This window comes from Vipera berus (assembly GCF_964194415.1).
Source record: "Vipera berus genome assembly, chromosome: 5".
Classification (NCBI taxonomy): Eukaryota; Metazoa; Chordata; class Lepidosauria; order Squamata; family Viperidae; genus Vipera; species Vipera berus.
Window position 1 is genome coordinate 59,674,507 of NC_138207.1, and position 18,486 is coordinate 59,692,992.

General features: G+C 39.1%; 1 protein-coding gene across 2 annotated transcripts in view; it reads left to right on the plus strand.

The window, feature by feature from the left end:
- PLPP4 (phospholipid phosphatase 4) overlaps window positions 1–18,486 on the plus strand; it is a gene marked incomplete at its 5' end in the record, with an annotated part of 137,095 nt that overhangs the window by 55,347 nt on the left and 63,262 nt on the right. Inside the window, 3 exons of one of the 2 annotated variants that reach the window (XM_081328741.1) lie at window positions 3,352–3,442; window positions 5,476–5,539; window positions 6,392–6,516. In XM_081328741.1, coding sequence (XP_081184867.1) covers window positions 3,352–3,442; window positions 5,476–5,539; window positions 6,392–6,516 — 280 coding nt within the window. The remainder of the gene's footprint in view (window positions 1–3,351; window positions 3,443–5,475; window positions 5,540–6,391; window positions 6,517–18,486) is intronic. The other variant, XM_081328742.1, reaches the window with a different exon arrangement.

The window sequence follows — 18,486 nt, forward strand, 5'->3', positions numbered from 1 at the left end:
TTTTATGACCTTCTGACAAGCAAATTGAATGGGGAAGCCAGCTTCACTTAACCGTGTTACTAACTTAACAACTGCAGTGATTCTCTTAAGAAATGTGGCAAGAAAAGTCCTAAAATGGGAAAAAACTCACTTAACACATTTCTCACTTAGCAACTTAAATTTTGGGGCTCAGTTGTAGTCGTACATTGAGGACTACCTGTATTTAGATATCTAGTCTTACATTTAATGCATCAACTAGCACAGGGGTGTTAGTCACGCCAAAACCGCGCCCACTCCATTGCCAGCAATGGGAAAAAAGTCACGATACGTCACAAGTTTGACACCTGTGATCTAGCATTTGGTTGAGTAGTTAATCTACTGCATGAGAAAAGTCTTTGAGTTTTCAAAATCATTAACAAAAATGCCATTATAAGATTACGATGCATGAAATGATGTGGCTATGAATCCTGCTTTAATGTATCTGGAAATACAAAGTGGGAATACATTTTTACTTCCCTTCCCACTGAGCAGAGCTTAATAAGTACGATTAGTTTAAGAAACACCGATATTCATTAATTGATTGATTCACAGGTGCATTGGATATACATATGCACATTTTAAAACTGAGTCAATTGGGCACATATGGATAAACTCTGCATCTGCTTCTGTATCTATGTTGGTCATCGTGTTTCATATTATGTGTAGACACTCAGAATAAGGCAAAGCATAATACTGGTGCTGCACATTTACTCTAGAATGATAATGTTGTTCATGTCTAGCAGAGCAAAAGGGGGAGGCTTTCCAAAGAAAGGAAAGCCTTGTATCCTGTTCTTAGTTATTTTTTTCCTTTTGCCACATAAGTATTGTCCAACCAAATTAAGCCTAACTGGCCTTTTGAAGTTGGCTATGCAATTCATAGCTTGATTCTGCTGCAACTCTAAGACAGGCCTTTCTTTGAAAGCGGCACAAGCAAATTGAAATGATGAATGGTGTCAGTATTCCAGCACTAATGAAGCTTATGAAGCTTGTGGGAGAATTTGTGGAGAATGGCATATTTCACGACACACAAAGTCCCAGGTGTTTCCATTTTACCTGACCTTTCAACTGTAAATGACCCTGTCACCTGGTTGCTCATGTAAACTAGAATAAGAAGATGACCAATTCAGGTAAACAGTTTAATTGGAAACCATAATACCTTCAAAAAATAAGTTCAAACCCTTGGTTAAAAACAGTGTATGATAATTTTTCAAAACTATTTTGCATTTTGGTTTGTTATAAATGCCTCACTAAGACAGAAAATCTGTCCACAGCCATATGAACAAGAAGACTTTGTGCCAAGCCTTGGTGTGTGACAACTTACAATTCAGATATGGATTCATTCAATGTTTTTGTTTTCATGTAAACTTTTTCATGGAATTCTGTTTATGAAGTAAACTTTGTTGTTGGAAACCTATGTTTCTTACTGAGGATTCACACCCACTTATAAGTATGCATGTGGGGTTGCAGGATTCTGAATCAGATGTATGTCTTCATGCCACATTAAATCTGATATACTTTATATTTCAAGAATAGCTTTTTAATAAGTTCTGTGGACTTTAATAAGAAACTGAAATTCTCTCATTGCTTAAGGGGGATAGTGCTTGGCTGTTTGGATCAGAGTTTATTCCCAGCTCCATGGATTCATTTATTTTTTATCCTAATCCTATTTATTGAAATATTTTCTTAATAAAAGTACTCTCACCCCAGACAACTAGAAATGACTTCATCTTAATTATATTTTGTAGCATTCATTCTTAAAGATGGAAAACAAATCTATCTTGAAATTTATATAAGCTTCCTCTGCTTGTATATCCCAAATCTATACAGTAAAGCAGAGAAATCCACAATGGAATATGATATATTCTCTTATTTTGATATATTTTCTTATTTTTTTTTAAAAAAGTAGTATCATGTGGAAGAAAAAACTATGCAAAATATGCACAATAGAGTTTATTAGGGTAAACATGCAAGAAAATAAATTTTGAGGGGGGTCAAAGAAATGATTGTGAAAATGGAATGGTGCTAGACAAATGAAAATGAAAAAAATGAATATATCAAAAATGAAAAAGAAAATATGGCATTATATGCAGGTTTATAGAAGGTTCTTCTACATAGTGAATAGTATAATTCCTAAAATTCTGTTTTATGACTGCTGGGTGTATATTATTACATGATTAGCTTTTCCAGTGATCATTTATGGTGGTGGCAAAGTGGCATGATGGCCTAGAAGTGGAGCCGTTGCCTCACAATCAGGGGGGCTGTGAGTTCAATCCTAGGTAGCAACAGATATTTCTCTGTCTGGGTGCAATGAGTAATTGTCTGCTGCGAACTTGGTGTAGGCATCAGGAAGGGCATCTGGCCAGTAAACATACAAAATCCATTCAGATGCCCTGACTCCACCCCAATGCAAGGAATTACAAGAAAAAAATGATTGTGGAAATGTGAACTAAGATTCTTAAATAAGTGGAAGCATTTCTATGAAGTATTAATAGAAAAGATGTAGTTTTTTTCATAAAATCATTTATACCAGCATAACTTTATTCTTGCTTGCTTGCTTGCCTATTTTAAAGGCTTTTTATATTTGACTTATTGAATGTGAAGGCTGGGCGAGCCATCATACCAAATAGCAGAGATCTACACATGTAACCATATCATGAATCCAGGAGAATTTGGACCATTGAAGTTTTGATATACTTCTCTCAGATGTTGGCAACTGTGCACTTTAGCACATCCATGAGGACCGCGTAGAGCATTTTTGTGAATTTTAAAGGAACAATCAAAGACTTGTTTAGGGTAGTGGTCTTAAAAATAGAGTATGGGAAAATGAGTCACGTATGAGCTGCAGACTCACCCAAGGTCTGTAGAAATTCTTTTTAAAATAGAAAGGGGCTGAATTGTGAAGTATACTTTCTGGAAATGAAATTCTTATGGAGGTAAATTGGATTGGACAAAATAGTCTTCTGAAAAATCAGAACATTCAGTATGCATATGTTTCATGTATAGGATATACTAAAGCCATGAGTATTTCTGGAAAATCTTTGTCCTGATGTTTTATAATGTATTGCTTCCTCTTCAGACTTTAGTTTTCATTTTGAAAGCTGATAATTGTTAAGTTACAGCTCTAATTTGTTTGTATCAGTTAAGATTCAGAATTTAGTCTCTCCTTTTATAATAATAGTAATTAATTTCTTTTTGCTCTTGGGTTCATGCAGCTTTGCGTGGAACCGAGGAGATCACTAATAACAGCCCATCTAAATGAAGCAAACTGGAAATGTCTATTTCTGATGGAGAGACACAGCAGTAACAATTAATATGTCGTTGTGTCTGTCATAGGCCATTTCATTCCTGACACCCCTGGCTGTCATTTTTGTGGTGAAAATAATCCGACGCACAGACAAGACTGAAATTAAAGAAGCTTTGCTAGGTATGCCAAGAATAATTTTAAATTCTGTTTTAAATGATGGGAAATTGTTTTTTCCAGAAATGTTGGGAGATTAAAAAACTTCCTTTCAAAACTTTGGTATCTGTACTGGTAAATAACTGGAAGTTATTACGATCAACATCATAATCTCTTACGAACTTCAGTTCCCCCTCCTCTTTTTGCACTTACTAAAGTCTTCTCGTTCCCATTCTTCTAGTTATCACAATGTACTGATAGAGTAATATTCAAACAATATGTTCTATACAAGCCACCCTCCCTTGGGGAAAAAATAAATTGAGTTATCTATTAACTGGACAGGGAAGGAAAGGAGAGAGAGAAAAAAAAAGATAGTAGGGAAGGAAAAGAAAAAGAAAAAATAAGTAGTAATTAAGTAGGCCTGCTGAGTTCAAGAACTTTACTCCCAGCAAGAATACTTTGGACTTCTGACCCTGTTCGCCATTATGAAATCTTATAATGGTTTAGGAGAATTCAATGTCTCTTATTAATCTAGTCTAAAAAGTGTGTGTCTACAATGAGACAAAAGTGGGAAGAAATCGATGTTATTGTTTTGTCCTCACTTGACTGGGCAAACTGCACCAAGTCTTTTCAATCAGTGGATTCAAAACATTCTTTTTTTCTTTTCTTTTTTTAGTTCCAGGTCCCTGCAGAAGGAAAAGTCTTATAATAGTCACTAGCTTGTTATTATAGCTACAGGCTTCCACTTTTCATCTATCAGCTTGCTTTCAATAGTGTCTGCCTCTATTTAACGATTAAACACATGTTTCCTATTTCAAAGGTAATTATTTTTTTGAGAAACTCCCATCTTCTTTTCAGGTTTCCTAGTTGATATGTGTTGATATTCTGTAATCCACAGGGTGTTCTGAAGGCTTCTTCTAGTAATGGAGGACTTACTGTTTTTTGAAAAGTCAGAAGCTCTTTACATTTGATGAAATAATTTCCTTATGTCAGTAAGGTAAAGGTAAAGGTTCCCCCGCACATGCGTGCTAGTTGTTTCCAACTCTAGGGGCCGGTGCTCATCTCTGTTTCAAAGCTGAAGAGCCAGCGCTTGTCCGAGGACGTCTCCGTGGTCATGTGGCCGGCATGACTAGACACCAAAGGCGCACAGAACGCTGTTACCTTTCCACTGTAGTGGTCCCTATTTTTGTACTTGCATTTTTATGTGCTTTCGAACTGCTAGGTTGGCAGAAGCTGGAACAAGTAACAGGCGCTCACTCTGTTACGCGGCACTCGGGATTCGACCCACCAAACTGCCGACCTTCTGATCGACAAGCTCAGCGTCCTAACCCACTGAGCCACCACGTCCCTATTATGTCAGTAATGAGAGCCAAATTAGTATATGGCTTAAGACACCAGACTAGAATCCAGGAGACCGTAAGCTCTTGTTCCATCTTTGGCATGAACCAAGCTAGGTCTCTTTGGACCAATCGCCCTTGCTATTAGCCTAAGAAGTACCAAGCCACTTCCAAAAGTGTTGTCAAGAAAACTCAGAGTTTAGTTCAAGCAGTTGCCAGGAGTCAGCACCAACATGAAGGCACAAATTGCACATTTTTTAAAAAAAACAACCAGTTGATAAACAGAGAGTTAAAAATTAGACCCCTCTCACCAAAATATTATAAACACATATCAAGACTGCAAATCTTGGTAGCTCCATTGTAGAGGATGAAAACAATTGTTCTAGTTTATATGGAGTGGAGTATATCAACCCTTGTTAGCTATTTGTATAATCCTTCTCATTGGTGGCCAATTAAGCAGGAAGGAATGGTTTATTGATTGGTTGTTGATGTAAAAGGATAAAACACAAGTCCATTTTTTTATCTTGAAGGAGGAATTTATTGGTTCCAGAGGCATGACATATGAATTAATTAAAGATCATAGGAAAAAAAACCATTGAAAACATTTCATATTTCATCAAATTATCAATTACATTTTCAGAAAATGTTGTTAACAGCCTATTTCTGATTACAAATTTAAAGTGTATTCAACTAGTTTTATACTTTTTTTTTGTTTGCTTTTAGCTGTGTCCTTGGCTCTTGCTTTAAATGGCCTCTGCACGAACACTATTAAATTAATAGTGGGGAGGTAAGTCCTGAGTAACTATTGAATATACACCAAGGTATCCATAATGATTCTGGGTGAAAATGACAAGCAAGAAGCTTGTTTTGGAGAATACCGAACTCCTGAAAGACATTGGGTTGCTCTTTATCATTACTGCTACTATTATAGTACATGTTTTCATAAAGGTGGAAAAACAAATGGGTGATTAAATGAAAAACCGGTAAAACTAATGCTTTGTAGATTGCTTAGACATTTAGGAAATATTATGCAGTGTTTCATATTAAATCACTGTGGAGCACCTAGGTCCACAATCTAGCTAGCACATGTCTATAACACCTTAATGGGTATTGTAATGGGGGGAAAAAACATAAGCAGGATTTTTCCCCTTTAGTAGGGGGCAAAACAGGAAATTCCACAAGAGTGTTTAGGTTAAAGCAACTTCCCTTTTGCTTTGCTTTGAGAAATGAAATCTTGTATGGGGAAATGTAGAAGCAACTAAATTTAATTGCCTACTCTCATAAATCCAACTCGGTTGAAAACAGTTCATCGCACGCTACCAGTATGAACCCTCTGCTTTCTTCACCTTTTTAAAGTGCCTTGTGTGGTTTTTTCTCTCCACGAGATTGAAAAAGCCAATTAAGTTAAGCCCCTCAGTTTAACTCTAGGCGGTTAGAATTCTTAACTGCCTTCATGGTTACAATGCTTTGGCTGAAAATAACTAATTAATTTTCCCTCAGCACTTTGTGCTCCGTGGAAAGCAGGCAAAGAAAAAAAAAAGCTTCCCCAGCAGAAATAGTCAGCTTAGTTTAATGATCACTTGGAGGCTTTACTAACGACTGCTCTTCCATATCAAATGTTCATGGGGTTTTCTTGCAGACCACGTCCCGATTTCTTTTACCGCTGCTTTCCGGATGGAATAATGAACTCTGAAATGCACTGCACGGGTGATCCAGATGTTGTGTCTGAAGGGAGGAAAAGCTTTCCCAGCATCCACTCCTCCTGTAAGTTTTTTCAGATGTTGTGCTTTGCTATGATTCTTCTTGCTTCCCAAGAGGATATACAGTAGGAGAGAGAAGGCATGGATGAGGTAGCTTAGAGAAAGAGAGTGCCACTAATCTGAACGTTGGGAGCACTGGATGGGTCAATGACACAGACCGAAAGAGCTTGTCCTTTTCTGACTCTCTGCTGCAGTGGTGGGATTCAGCCAGTTCACACCACTTCGGCAGAACTGGTAGCTAATTTTTTTGTTGCCCAGGCCCAGAACGGACTTCCGGAAGCGGTATCCACACAGAGAAGCGGTTGTTCACATATTTGAATGCCACCACTGTCTGCTGGGAATGACTTTGTTGCTGTTTTTTAAAAAATGGTGTTAAACCCAGCAAAGTCAGAGAAGACTCTGGGGATATTTGAAGGAGGAAGAAAAAGGACCAGTCTTTGGCCACAAATATACCCCTGATTTAGAGGAAAAGTAGAAATATTGTGATTCATATGAGGGTCTGGATCAAAAATAACAACTCAGACGTAACTATCTGGGCTCCCTGGTTTTGGGGATTTTCTGTTTCTAGTGTTGGATGAGACTGATATTCATCCTGAGGGACATATTGGACATACTAGCCCTTTCTGGAAGAACAGATAGCAGCCTTTCACATGTATTCATCTAGTGCACTAATTACACCTATTCCTAGATCAGGAAGCCTTCAGATGATTGGTACAGGTAATCCTTGACTTACAAGTATTTATTTTGTTGTTGTTGTTAGTTGCAAAGTCGTGTCCGACCCATCGCGACCCTATGGACAATGTTCCTCCAGGCCTTCCTGTCCTCTACCATCTTCTGGAGTCCATCTAAGCTCACGCCTACTGCTTCAGTGACTCCATCCAGCCACCTCATTCTCTGTCGTCCCCTTCTTCTCTTGCCCTCCATCTTTCCCAGCATTAGGCTCTTCTCCAGTGAGTCCTTCCTTCTCATTAGGTGGCCAAAGTATTTGAGTTTTAGCTTCAGGATCTGGCCTTCTAAAGAGCAGTCAGGGTTGATCTCCTCTAGGACTGACCGGTTTGATCGCCTTGCAGTCCAAGGAACTCGCAGGAGTCTTCTCCAGCACCATAGTTCAAAGGCTTCAATTCTTTGGCGCTCAGCCTTTCTTATGGTCCAGCTTTCACTGCCATACATTGCAACTGGGAAAACCATAGCCTTGACTATACACACTTTTGTTGACAGGGTGATGTCTCTGCTTTTTAGTGTGCTGTCTAGATTTGCCATGGCTTTCCTCCCAAGGAGCAAGCGTCTTTTAATTTCTTGGCTACAGTCCCCATCTGCAGTGATCTTGGAGCCCAGGAAAATAAAATCTGTCACTACCTCCATTTCTTCCCCATCTATTTGCCAGGAATTGAGAGGGCCAGATGCCATGATCTTGGTTTTCTTAATGTTTAGTTTCAACCCAAGTTTTGCACTCTCCTTCTTCACCCGCAACAAGAGGCTCTTTAGTTCTTCTTCACTTTCTGCCATTAGAGTGGTATCATCTGCATATTTTAGGTTGTTGATGTTTCTTCTGGCAATCTTAACTCCAACTTTTGATTCCTCTAACCCTGCCTTTTTCATGATGTGCTCTGCATATAAGTTAAATAGGCAGGGCGACAGTATACAGCCTTGCCAGACTCCTTTCCCAATTTTGAACCAATCAGTGGTTCCGTGTCCAGTTCTCACTGTTGCTTCTTGGCCCGCATATAGATTTCTCAAGAGACAAATAAGATGGTCTGGTATGCCCATCTCTTTAAGGCCTTGCCAGAGTTTGTTATGATCCACACAATCAAAGGCTTTAGCATAGTCAATGAAGCAGAAGTAGATGTTTTTCTGGAACTCTCTAGCTTTCTCCATGATCCAGCGTATGTTAGCAATTTGATCTCTAGTTCCTCTGCCTCTTCGAAATCCTGCCTGTACTTCTGGTAGTTCTCGATCCACATACTGCTGGAGTCTAGCTTGTAGGATTTTAAGCATAACTTTACTAGCATGAGAAATGAGTGCAATGGTGCGATAGTTTGAACATTCTTTGGCACTGCCTTTCTTTGGAATTGGAATGTAAACTGATCTTTTCCAATCCTGTGGCCATTGTTGAGTTTTCCAAATTTGCTGGCAAATTGAGTGTAGCACTTTTACTGCATCGTCTTTTAAGATTTTGAATAGCTCAGCTGGAATACTGTCACCTCCACTAGCTTTGTTGTTGCTCAGCTTTTCTAAGGCCCACTTCACTTCACATTCTAGGATGTCTGGCTCGAGGTCAGTGACCACCTCATTGTGATTATCAGGGACGTTAAGCTCATTCTTGTATAGTTCTGTGTAATTTTGCCACCTCTTCTTAATCTCTTCTGCCTCTGTTAGGTCCCTGCCATTTTGGTCCTTTATCATGCCCATTTTTGCATGAAACGTTCCTTTCATCTCTCCAATTTTCTTGAAAAGATCTCTGGTCCTCCCTATTCTATTGTTTTCTTCTATTTCTTTGCATTGTTCATTTAAGAAGGCATTCTTATCTCTTCTAGCTATTCTTTGGAATTCTGCATTTAATTGGGCATATCTTTCTTTTTCTCCTTTGCCTTTTGCTTCCCTCCTTTCCTCAGCTATTTGCAAAGCTTCCTCAGACAGCCATTTTGCTTTCTTGCATTTCTTTTTCTTTGGGATGGTTTTAGTTGCTACCTGTTGTACAATGTTGCGAACCTCTGTCCATAGTTCTTCAGGCACTCTGTCTATCAGATCTAATTCCTTAAATCTATTTGTCACCTCTACTGTATATTTAACAGGGATATGATTTAATTCATACCTGACTGGCCTAGCGCTTTCCCCTACTTTCTTTAATTTAAGCCTAAACTTTGCAACAAGAAGCTCATGGTCTGAGCCACAGTTAGCTCCTGGTCTTGTTTTTACTGACTGTATAGAGCTTCTCCATCTTTGGCTGCAGAGCATATAGTCAATCTGATTTCTGTGTTGACCGTCTGGTGATGTCCATGTGTAAAGCCGTCTCTTGGGTTGTTGGAAAAGAGTGTTTGCTATGACCATCGTATTCTCTTGACAAAATTCTATCAGCCTGTGCCCTGCTTCATTTTGTACTCCAAGGCCAAACTTGCCTGTTATTCCAGTTATCTTTTGGCTTCCTACTTTAGCATTCCAATCCCCCATGATGATAAGGACATCATTTTGGGGTGTTAGTTCTATAAGGTGCTGTAGGGCTTCATAGAACCGGTCAATTTCATCCTCTTCAGCACCGGTGGTTGGGCATAGACTTGGACTACTGTGATATTGAATGGTTTGCCTTGGATTCGAACTGAGATCATTCTGTCATTTTGAGGATTGTATCCCAGTATTGCTTTTCCTATTTTTTTATTGACTATGAAGGCTACTCCATTTCTTCTGAGGGATTCTTGCCCGCAGTAGTATACCTGATGGTCATCTGAATTAAATTCACCCATTCCTGTCCATTTTAGTTCGCTGATACCTAAGATGTCAATGTTTAGTCTTGTCATCTCTTGTTTGACTACGTCCAGCTTTCCTTGATTCATGGATCTTACATTCCAGGTTCCTATGGAGAAAAAATCTTTACAGCATCGGACTTTCCTTTCACCACCAGACATATCCACAGCTGAGCGTCCTTTCGGCTTTGGCCCAGTCGCTTCATTCTTTCTGGCGCTACTAGTACTAGTCCTCTGCTCTTCCCCAGTAGCATATTGGACGCCTTCCGACCTGAGGGGCTCATCTTCTAGCATCATATCGTTTTGCCTTTTGGTACTGTCCATAGGGTTTTCATGGCAAAGATACTGGAGTGGTTTGCCATTTCCTTCTCCAGTGGATCACATTTTGTCAGAACTCTCTGCTATGACCTTTCCGTCTTGGGTGGCCCTGCACGGCATAGCTCATAGCTTCATTGAATTACGCAAGCCCCTTCGCCACGACAAGGCAGTAATCCATGAAGGGGAAGTATTTATTTAGTGACTGTTCAAAGTTATGTGCGCCCTGAAAAAAAGTGACTTATTATCGTTTTCCCACAATTATGACCGTTGCAGCATTCCCATGGTCACATGATCAAAATTCAGCTGCTTGGCTACTGGCTCATATTTATTGATGGTTGCAGTGTTTCAAGGTCATGTGATCCCCTTTTGTGATGTTCCGACAAGCAAAGTCAATGGGAAAGGCAGAATCACGTAACAACCGTGTTACTAACTTAACAAGTGCAGCGATTCACGTAACAACTGTGACAAGAAAGGTCATAAAATGGGGCAAAACTCACTTAAGAAATGGCTCACTTAGAAATTTTGGGCTCAGTTGTTGTCGTAAGTTGAGGACTACCTCTAGTTGTTTTGTTCCCCTATGCCAGGGGTAGGCAACCTTGGCTCTTTTATGACTCGTGGACTTCAACTCCCAGAATTCCTGAGCCAGCCATGCTGAGGGGAAAGGGAGAGGTTTCCAAGCTGAGCCATGCTGGCTCAGGAATTCTGGGAGTTGAAGTCCATGAGTCATAAAAGAGCCAAGGTTGCCTACCCCTGCCCTATGCTGTTTCTCAGTGATTTGTTGTTTCTTGATTTTCAAGTGAAAGTAGCCCAGAGTCATTTGGAGTGAGGCAGCCTCTAAACAAACAAACAAACAAAAATCTACAAGACATATCTGTACAATATATGAGGCAGCAATTCTAATCCTGCAGTGCTTACCTAGCCCTTTTTTAACTTAGCATTTTTACTATTAAATCTTTTAAAATCACTAAACATTGTTGGTCAGCAGTGAATGCAATGTATCCTAGGTTATGCAGGATTTTTTTATTAGTATTATATGGGCACATTTTCCCAGTATTCCTCTCCGTTCAAAGAATCTGCCTTTGAAGGATAACTTTTAAGGTAACAGAAGAGGAATTTAATGAAAGAATTGGGAAAAATCTGTGTCAAGTACCTGCAGTTTAATTTCAATTCATTTGAATGTTATTATTTGAAGTTGTAAAATATATTATGTGTCAAAGATGTGATCATTGGTATTCTTGACGGGAAAAGATATATGTAAGAACCACAGTAATATCTGTATGTTATTCTAAGTATATGTGTATACACACACACACACACACACACACACTCACAGGAACACATGATAACCCTGTGGGGCAGATGCCTAGGTTATATATATTGTATATGACAAATTATAACCAAACAAATGCAAATGAATATCAGTATGGCATGTATGATGCTGTGCAGCTTTTTTAAAAAGTCAGTTTTCTAAGTGTATTGCATGTAAATGAGTTGTAATCCACTTTTCAGACCGAAGTAAAACGGGATCACTGTTGTTGAGTTGGCTGCTATCCAGATTTACCAAAGGTTCTGGGTAAATTCCTTTAAATGCTCAGAACAAGTTGTCCCTCTCTGCCACTGTCCACTCTGTTCTGATTTTCCCCACTAACAAACTATTGGCAAATTAACAACAAAAAATCACCATCATTGGAGATTGTATAAAACTGAGTCTGCTTCTTTTTGCAGTCCTATATGCATATATGAGAGATTAAGTAATATAATAGAATTTCTTTTTCAGAGAATAAGATTGCTTTGTAATGGTTGATTTATACGTGCACATATGTACTGTATGTATGAACAAGTAAACTCTCTGCCTTATATTTTGACAATTATACATTATGATGTAAAAACACAACGTGATGTTATCTTAGGACCCCTGCTTGCAAATCCTCTTTACATTAAACTAGAGATTTGGAGAAAGACATTTAGAATAGAATAGAATAGAATAGAGCTGGAAGGGACCTTGGAGGTCTTCTAGTCCAGCCCCCTGCTCAAGCAGGAAAACCTATACCATCTCAGACAAATGACTGTCTAGCCTCTTTTTAAAAATCCCCAGTGATGGAGCGCCCACGATTTCTGGGGGTAAGCTATTCTACTCGTTAATTGTCCTCACTGTCAAGAAGTTTATTCTTAATTCCAGGATGCTTCTCTCTTTAATCAGTTTCCAATCATTGTTTTTTGTCCTGCCCTTTGGTGCTTTGGAGAATAACATGACCCCCTCTTCTTTGTGGCAGCCCCTCAAATACTGGAATACTGCTATCATGTCTCCCCTGTTTCTTCTTTTCTGTAGAGTAGCCAAATCCAACCCCTGCAGCCACCTTTGATATCTTAGTTGCTCTTCTGTGAATTTTTTCCAAACTCTCAACATCTTTTTTGTAATATGGTGATCAAAATTGGCTGCAGTATTCCAGGTGTGTCCTACTAGGGTTTTATAAAGCGGTACTAATACCTCGTGTGATCTTGATTCTATGTTTCTGTTTATACAACCCAGGATTGCATTAGATTTTTTGGCTGCTGCTGCACACTGCTGTGTCATGGTTAAGTGATCATCCAACAGGACTCCAAGATCACAGTTACTATTTTTAAGTCAGGTCTTGCCCATTCCGTACTTGTCCCTTTGATTTTTTTTTGTACCTAAATGTAAAACTTTGCTTTTCTCCACATTGAAACTCATTTTGTTGGACAGGGCCCATTGTTCAAGTTTGTTAAGATCTTTTTGGATCCTTAGTTGGTCTTTTGGGGTGTTGGCTACTCCTGCCAGTTTAGTGTCATCTGCAAATTTGATGAGTTCCCCTTCAATTCCCTCATCTAAGTCATTGAAGGGTACTGGGCCTAGGACAGAACCTTGTGGTACCCCAGAGCTCACTTACATGGGGATGTACTGCCATTGAGGAAGGGGGCGGTGCCCAGCGGGGGCAGAGGGAGAGAAAAGGAGGTGCCCACATGCTCAACCTCCTTGATGAACTGCCCACCCCCGATCGGGCCTGAGCACGTTCGATCAGGAGCGGGAGGAGGTGCATGCGCGCCCACTGTTAAAGCATCAACAGGGAGAGAAAGAAAAGAAAGAAAGAGAAAGATAGACAGGAAGATTAAGGACCTTCCGCCTGGAGGTTTGTCCAGAGCAGGTATCGTTGAACATTGGAAGGCCGGCTGAGGGTATAGGCAAAGCCAAGCCGGCTTTGGTGGAACAAAAAAACCAAAAACCTGACATAATTCCTGATCACATTTTTAAAAAATGTGAATCTCCTCAAAACTCCACAGCTGCATTTTTTTTGCATCCAAAGACAACCAATGGATCCTTTGTACAATATTTTTTAAAAATGGTTTGTTGTTTCTGTTGGTTCCCCCCCCCCCTTTCCTTGCTTTAGAAAAATGCATTAGGAAAATCTAGTTAGTTGACTCACAAAGGAATAAATGTTACTATCATTCACAATCCATTTCTTAAATGAGTTAAAACAGCCTGCTGAAGCTCATTATTAAGTTTGGTTACTTTTCTCTCAAGCTGGAACATATGAAACATCTAATATGTAACATGATCTCTGTTTACTGGCAAATAAATTTTTAAGAAGAAGAATGGAAAGGATACATCTTTTGTGTGCTTGTTGTCAATTATATAGCTGCAATGTGAAGTTGCACCTTCTACTTAGTGTTTAGGAATATATTTGATAGTTAAGCAGTCGATATTATTTAACTCAGTGCTTTTTTTAGTCAGGTTATCCCAATGTTATTCATTGTCATCATAAGATATTTATTCCAACCAATTAATAGTTTGATTGTCCACTTGTACATCTTCACCCTGCATTTTTTAAATTTTTCTTCTTTTTGTTGCTTGAGAAACATACCTAGCAACTAATTGAATACAGATGATTATAGAATTTCTCCATTTCCTTTTCTTCTTTACTTCTTGGAGAAGATAGTAAGTATTCCCATTCCTGCCTAAATCTTCTTTAGGAACAAAAAACTTGCTTCTTAAGGGTAAAAGTTGCTGAACAGCTGATACAGATTTATAGTCCAGCTAGTTTTGATATTTTCAGACACAAACTTCTTGAAAATCTGTGCTCTCCTTCCATTTTATTAATGAGAATTGTGCTAGCTTATTGTCTAATAAACCACATGCCTTCTGATCAACCAAATGGTAAATGGGCTACAAGATGAAAACCTGCAGTAAATCACGCCATTTATTCTTGGCACCAATTCACAGTGATTTTTTGCAGGCTAATTATGACTGTATTAAATTGCACTCTGTTTGTCAGTCTGTTCCTATCTTTTCTGCTGCCTGAGAAAACACTGTCAATTTTGTATTTTTATACTCTCCTTTTTTATATTGCTCAAATGAGCAGGAAGACAATTAGCAGACTACACATGAAATAAAGTAGCGAACGACAGCTGACAAAAGTGTGCAAAGCATGACAAAAGACCTAATTTTATACTGTCAGTCATTTCACATCAGTCTTATTGGCTATAAAAAACTACGTCTAGGAACAAAAAAGTGTTTCAAAATGAACCTGGTTCTCTTACTAATTCTTTCTCCTCCCAGCTACCTGGTAAAATATGTTAAGCAAGCTTTTTGTGGTTGAGAGTAGATGTAAACGTGACCTCCTAATCCCTGTTTACCTATTACAGCATTTCGGATGTCCAGCATTTTCTAATGCAAATTTCTTGTCTGTAGAATTCTTTTGCATGTATATGTAGATGTCTGTCCACCTTGCATATCCAGTTTTTAAAAACAGATGCAATGAACCTGATGGGCAGGCATATATATATATATATATATATATATATATATATATATATATATATATATATATATATATATATATATATATATATATATATATATATATATATATATATATATATATATATATATGTGTGTGTGTGTGTGTGTGTGTGTGTGTGTGTGTGTGTGTGTGTGTGTGTGTGTGTGTATGTGTATGTGTATGTATATGTATATGTATGTGTATGTGTATGTATATGTATATGTATATGTATATGTATATGTATATGTATATATATATATGTATATATATATATATTATCATGTTTCAGATGCCTGCCCATCCGGTTCATTGCATCTGTTATTACTTTTGAACAATAGTTCGCTAAAATCAATACACATTTTATGTAACTGCCAGGAGTAAGTTGTAGCCGACAAACCTCTAAGCCGTAAGAAATTAGACTTCCAGGATTAGAAGATTCTCTTGTTTGGACATGTAAAAGTCCTGTTGCAGTTCTTTGGAACCTCCTATATCAAAAATACCACTTCAGTTCAGCTTCCACAATGCCTACAGTATGTGCTTGCTGTCTGGGTTGTTTGTTTATTTATTTATTAAAGCATTTATATGGCTCAGGTTGTGTGGCTCTGGACCAGAAAACAATCATAATCAACCCATAGAAATGATCATTAAAGCAATAAAATGATGATCTCTTTAGCTCATCAGTTCGGAACTTGGAACATTCCAGGGCCCAAGAAAAAAGCCAGGTCTAACTGCCCAACAATATTCTGGGGTGAAAATAGTTTCCAAAGAACAGGGGCCAGCACAGAGAAGGCTTTCCTCCTGGGATGACTTTGCTTCCCTGAATGTGGCCTCTTTATTCCATCCAGATGCCAACTGATGTTGTGCCCCATCCTCCCCCTCCTAAGTAAGATTTGTCATCTGCTTTAAAGGCTTATTAAACAAAATGAGAAGATGTTTTTCTTAGCTTCCAGCACTATTTTTTAAGGATAAGAACAAGGCAGACATGTCTGCAAAAGATAAAGGTACTTGGCCTTGTTTATTTAGAGATGCATGGAACAAATGCAAGCAATGTGTATTGCAAATGTGGGTAGTTCTTTCAGAGGATATCTTTCCTCTAAGCCAGGGCTTTTCAACCTTTTCACCCATTGTACCACTTTTAGGATATGGTAACATGTGAGTACCACCAGTCGCCTAGCAAGGTGTCAAAAACTTAATGACCAAAAAAAAAAAGGAAAAAAGTGATGAAATACAGGTAGTCCTTGACAGTTTGCTTAGTGACTGTTCGAAGTTACAGTGCCACTGAAAAAAGTGCCTCCCAAGCCACAGCCAAGCAAGACACCTGCCTGCCCGCCCAGCGGCAGTCTTCCTCCTGTCTGAGGTTTTCATTGTTGTGAGCATTTTTGTTGAGGATTGGCAGCAGGGGTGGGGTGGGGTGGTGTTTGATTTTTATCCCCCCCTCTGGTGGTTGCAGCATGTTTTGGTCACTTCACATGACCTGGGACCGAATCACAAGACCCTGGAAACGCTGCAACATTCCAGCTTTTCGCTGCTTCTTCTGGGCTTAGCAGAAGCGCCAGGATCAGTGCTGAGCTTCAGTTGGAGCCTGGTGCTGATCCTGGCGCTTCCACTAAGCCCGGACAGCCCCAAAGAAGCGCTGATCTTGGGGCTTCTGCTGAGCCCTGACAGCCCTGCAGCTCCAGCTGTCTCTCGCTCAAGCTTGTGCGGTGCTGCCACTGGTTCAGCTCATTCCCTTCCCCCACTAGCACTTTTCTAGGATGGTCGCGAACTACCTGCCAGGTACCTGTACCACTTGTTGAAAAGCCCTGCTCTAAGCCATGGGTGTGAAATTCGATTGCGTCATGTGATGTATCGTAATGTTTTTTGCCTTTGTGGAGCTGGGGTGGGCGTGGCCTGCATGTGATGTATCTTGCCCGCGAGCTGCCAGTTTGACACCCCTGCTCTAAGCAAAAGAGCATAGGAAAGGGAAGGGACAGTTAGCTTTTATTCCGAGTGTAAATTTAACTATTGAAAAGGGGGTGAAAAGATTGGACAGCCACCTGTCTGAAATGGTATAGGGCAGGCATATCAAACTGCTGGCCCACAGGCCGGATGCATCATACTGAAACTGCGCCCACCCCATTGCCGGCAATGGGGAAAAAGTCACGATACGTCGTGCAACATCATGTGACGTCGCAAGTTTGACATGCCTGGTATAGGGTCACCTGCTTGAGCAGGGGTTTGGACTACTAGAAAATCTCCAAGGTCCTTGTTTATACATATATAAACAAACGAAGCGAACACTGGGATAGAATAAGAAAAACTAAAACAGTTTTCATTGCTAAAAGATCAAGCTTTCGTTGGCTAACTGTTCCCTTTTGACAACAGATACCCAGAGACAACTACAACCCCAAAAAATGGATGCGCAACAACTCAAAGAAATACGGCCGACCTCAACAAACAGATCCGTGACGTGCTCCATGAGCAGAGTGCAGACACCAACAGTATAAATGCGATCTCCCCACCCCAGCGTTTCCATCCTGACGATGTTGGCAGTTAGCCAACGAAAGCTTGATCTTTTAGCAATAAAAACTGTTTTAGTTTTTCTTATTCTATATAGGATGTGTTGTTAAGGTCTGTTCAGAATATGATGAGATGTGGTATTAAACTCAAGGCATTTCAAATTGAGATTGATTTCATGCCAACAAAATATTGGTAATGGAGTTAACTATTTAATTCTCTGCATCACTGTCTGGTTTCCTATATATGATTTAAATTAAATAAGACACTCACAAGGAATTGGCAGCCTTTCAGTGTTCTTTAGCAAAATAATTAAATGATCTCTTTCCCAAAGTCTGGTGGCAGGTTCAAGCAATCAATGGCATTTTATCAATGTCAGGCCAAGAAGATTTTTCCATATGGGTGGTTTGTGGCTTGAATCCTGCAGGGTAATTTATCTTCAAAAATATCTTGCACTTTGAATAAGCATTTCTATTGGACAGAAGTCCTTTGTTAAATATAATCTTGGCTTTAAACAATGGCAGGCAGAAAGAGTGTATGGGAAATAAACTCTTCTAAACTGGGATTTTGTTTTTTTGTTTTTGTTTTTTGCAAGCAAAATCCTCAAACCAGATGCCCATTGATAAAAGATTGGAAATTAAATCAGAGAAGCTATTTTTCTTAACATCATCCTGCTTTTTTTACTGTAAATAGATTACTGTTCTGAGCAATTGAAGAACAATTTGTCAGTGCATCAGTTTTGGAATTTCCTACAGGTATTGAATGCATGATTTCAAGCATCAGCTGCTACTTGCGAGGGTTGCAAAAACAACATTTATTTCCAAATGCAGAAGAAAACGTTGAAGGTGACCTAAAACTAGATTTAGTTTTTTTAGCCCACACATATAATCCCACTTATTTCTG